This window comes from Aspergillus thermomutatus (genome assembly GCF_002237265.1).
Source record: "Aspergillus thermomutatus strain HMR AF 39 chromosome Unknown NODE_593, whole genome shotgun sequence".
NCBI lineage: Eukaryota > Fungi > Ascomycota > Eurotiomycetes > Eurotiales > Aspergillaceae > Aspergillus > Aspergillus thermomutatus.
Genome location: NW_020798643.1, coordinates 1 through 2,989, shown reverse-complemented (window position 1 = coordinate 2,989; position 2,989 = coordinate 1). Strand labels below are relative to the sequence as shown.

The 2,989-nt window shown below is 57.0% G+C and overlaps 1 protein-coding gene across 1 annotated transcript; it reads right to left on the bottom strand.

The window, feature by feature from the left end:
• Positions 1-300: 300 nt before the first annotated feature.
• CDV56_100276 (uncharacterized protein) lies at positions 301-2,160 on the bottom strand (the record flags this gene model as incomplete). Its single annotated transcript, XM_026753895.1, has 3 exons — positions 301-623; positions 666-1,492; positions 1,916-2,160. Coding segments are annotated over 3 exons (1,395 nt in total), but the record flags the coding sequence as incomplete, so codon positions are not given.
• Positions 2,161-2,989: the final 829 nt, after the last annotated feature.

The following is a 2,989-nucleotide window of genomic DNA, read 5'->3' as shown; positions in this document are numbered from 1 at the left end:
TAATCTGCGACTCGTTCCTGATCCTCTGGCGATACCCCCTCCATCCACGGCGCTGGCGCGTCCCACCCAGCCGGCTGAATAATGATCGCCTCGCTCCGCTGGCCATCCCGTCCTGCTCGACCACTTTCTTGTGCATAATCTAACAATGTCCGCGGTGTGCCAATGTGGATGATGCTACGGATATTAGGGATGTCAACCCCCATCCCTAATGCGCTCATGGCTGCGATGACTGGACTACCTCCCATGAATCAGTCTAACACCCCAGCCTTGTCCAGCTGGTCGCTATAATACGCCTCACACCCTAATACCCGCGTCATGGCTGTCACCTGCCCAATGATATTCGCATATATGATCACCTTGCCACCGGCCGCCCGTTGAATACGGTCCTGAATGAATGCCACCACGGCCTCACTCTCAATCCACTGGTATGGACCCCGGCCGACCCCCATTAACACGGGGCGCCATACCCGGTATGCCACGTTCGGACGGCTCGTCTGGGCCCGGTAAATAGTCACGGCGGTCCGATCATGCTTCATCCGCCGGCATAACTCATCCTCCATGCTCGGGGGCAATGTGGCGGTCAACCATACCGTCTGGGTACGTGCCTGCACTAATTTCCCTAACTAGGCCATCTAGGGTCGGAAATCACGCTAGGAATTCAACACCACATGGCATTCATTGATCACGATGCGGTCCAACCGCCGCATCCACCGCAACCGGTTCAAAAACGTCTGGAAATCGGGGCTGACCGCGGATTCGGGCGTCACCAACACGATCAACGCGGCATCCGGGGGCCGCCGGCTCTCCCATGCAACACATGAAATCCCCAGCTGCTGGCACCGGCGCTGCATATCGGCCTGTAATGCAACCAGTGGGACCACGACGATGGTGGTGCCTCCGGGGGCGGCGAATGCTGGCACCATGAACAACATGCTCTTGCCACCGCCTGTGGGCATCACCGCCACCATGGGGCTCTCCCCTCGCTGGATGGCCTGAATGGCCGGGTCCTGCACCCCCCGGAACCGCATGGTGGGCTGCCCGGTCATTCGCTGCGCGGCTGCTTCCATATCCATGGTGGCCAGCTGGTGGCGGCGCTCAATGCGACTGACCTCAGCTTCATCCTCCCATGGCGCTTGTTTGCGCTTGCCTAATATTGATGGTGCAGTGGCTGCGGATGCAAACCCCAAAAACTGATGCCAGTTGGTGCTGGATAACCGGAACATCTCGCGCCGGTGGTTGGTGCTGCCAGCTTGTTCATGGATACTTCGACCATACACCATCCCTGCGACATGTGATGAATGGGCGGCCTGCAAGTCAGCAATGTGGCCAATCCACTGCTCATCATCCATAAACTCCTCAGCATCTGCATCCATGGCTGCTGGTATGTGGTTGGCCTCTTGCACATTATTTGGAAATGCAGTGGACAGATGTAAAAACCAGCAGCTGATGCCAATGGCGATGTCCCGATATGCTGCAATGTGGATGGCAGTCCCTAATCAGGTGCGTGTTTCCCGTTTCAATGCCTCCCGGAACCGCTCGGATGACCTTTCACGGCCGGTGCCTGGATCGGGGCCCCATAACCATGCCGTGTGGGCGACGGTCCTACTCTGGGATGTCTGGTTGCTCTGGTTGCTCTGGTTGCTCTGGTTGCTCTGGTTCGTCTGGTTCGTCTGTGATGCCGCTGCCTGCGCTGCCTGCGCTGCCTCCCATGCAGCTAACTGCTCTATAAACAGCAACACCAACCACATATACCACACCACCAACTCCCCGACCTCCCGCGGCACATATCGATGGATAATCTTGACATCATTGCTGGCGTGGAACCCCTTGTGATATGCCGTCACGAATGTCACCATCCCATCCTCAATATATATATTACGCCGCCTACTATTCGCGGTGTTGCAGTGCTGAATACTTAATAACTCTGGGGCCCGCGCCGGCTGCCCCGCGGTGACATGCACTATGATGGCTAACTTCTCCTTGAACTGGGCCACGCGCTGCCAATACTGCTGGATGGCCGCGGGGTGGAATCGGCCCCCTCGCATGAAATGCCGCTGCATGGCCGGCTCGGCCCGCAGCCGGTCGATCATCCAGTGGGTCCCATCCACCGGCCACTGGGTCCGTGCGTCCTGTAAAAAGTTCCACCCGGCCTGGCTCTGGCTGGGATCATCATATATTACTGACCATGGAATGGGGGGCATCTAGGCATGATCCTGCATGCATAAATGGCCTAGTATCTCCCTAGCCACAGTCACTAACCCATGGATGAACCCCTGGAAATCACCCATAGTGAATGCCATCTGCTGGTATAATAACTAGTCCTCCCCCATCCATGTCACATGGCCGGGGGCAGTGTGATTATAATGGACCTTAAGCCCATATGTGCGCCAATCCAGCAATGTTTCTATGGGGCCATGGGTGCTGCGAATCATAAACTGGTGCATCATCCATGTCACCTACTCCTGGAATGGTCAACGGCTGTGCCGGTGCATGTCCATGGCGGGTAACAGGTCGTCACTCTGGATGGATGACGTGGGGGGTGATGATTAGGTTGCGATGGCGTCATCACTATCATACCCCTCATCAATGTCCCCTAATATGTCATCTGCGCTGGCTAACACCCATTCAGCGCTCTGGTCCTTCTTCTCCCACGTCTGGATGATCTGCCACGGGTGTGGATCCATCCATAATGCCTTCTGGACCACCATGAACCGTGCGATCTTGATGACCTTGGATAATATCGGTGGATAACTCTCGGGGTCCCGCCAGCCGGTTTCCCCCTGGCCTAACACAGCCATGGCACATACCAATGCACTCTCATATTCATGGCTGCGATGGCGCTGGTTTAGTAACTCAATACAGAACTCCAAGCATGCCTTTTCCATGTTGGTCATAGCCCACGCACCCCGCTGCGGGTCGTCCATCTCGGTATCCATGGGATCGGGGCTGCTCTGGGGGGCCTGGCCCGCCAGCTGCCATAGCTGCCGCC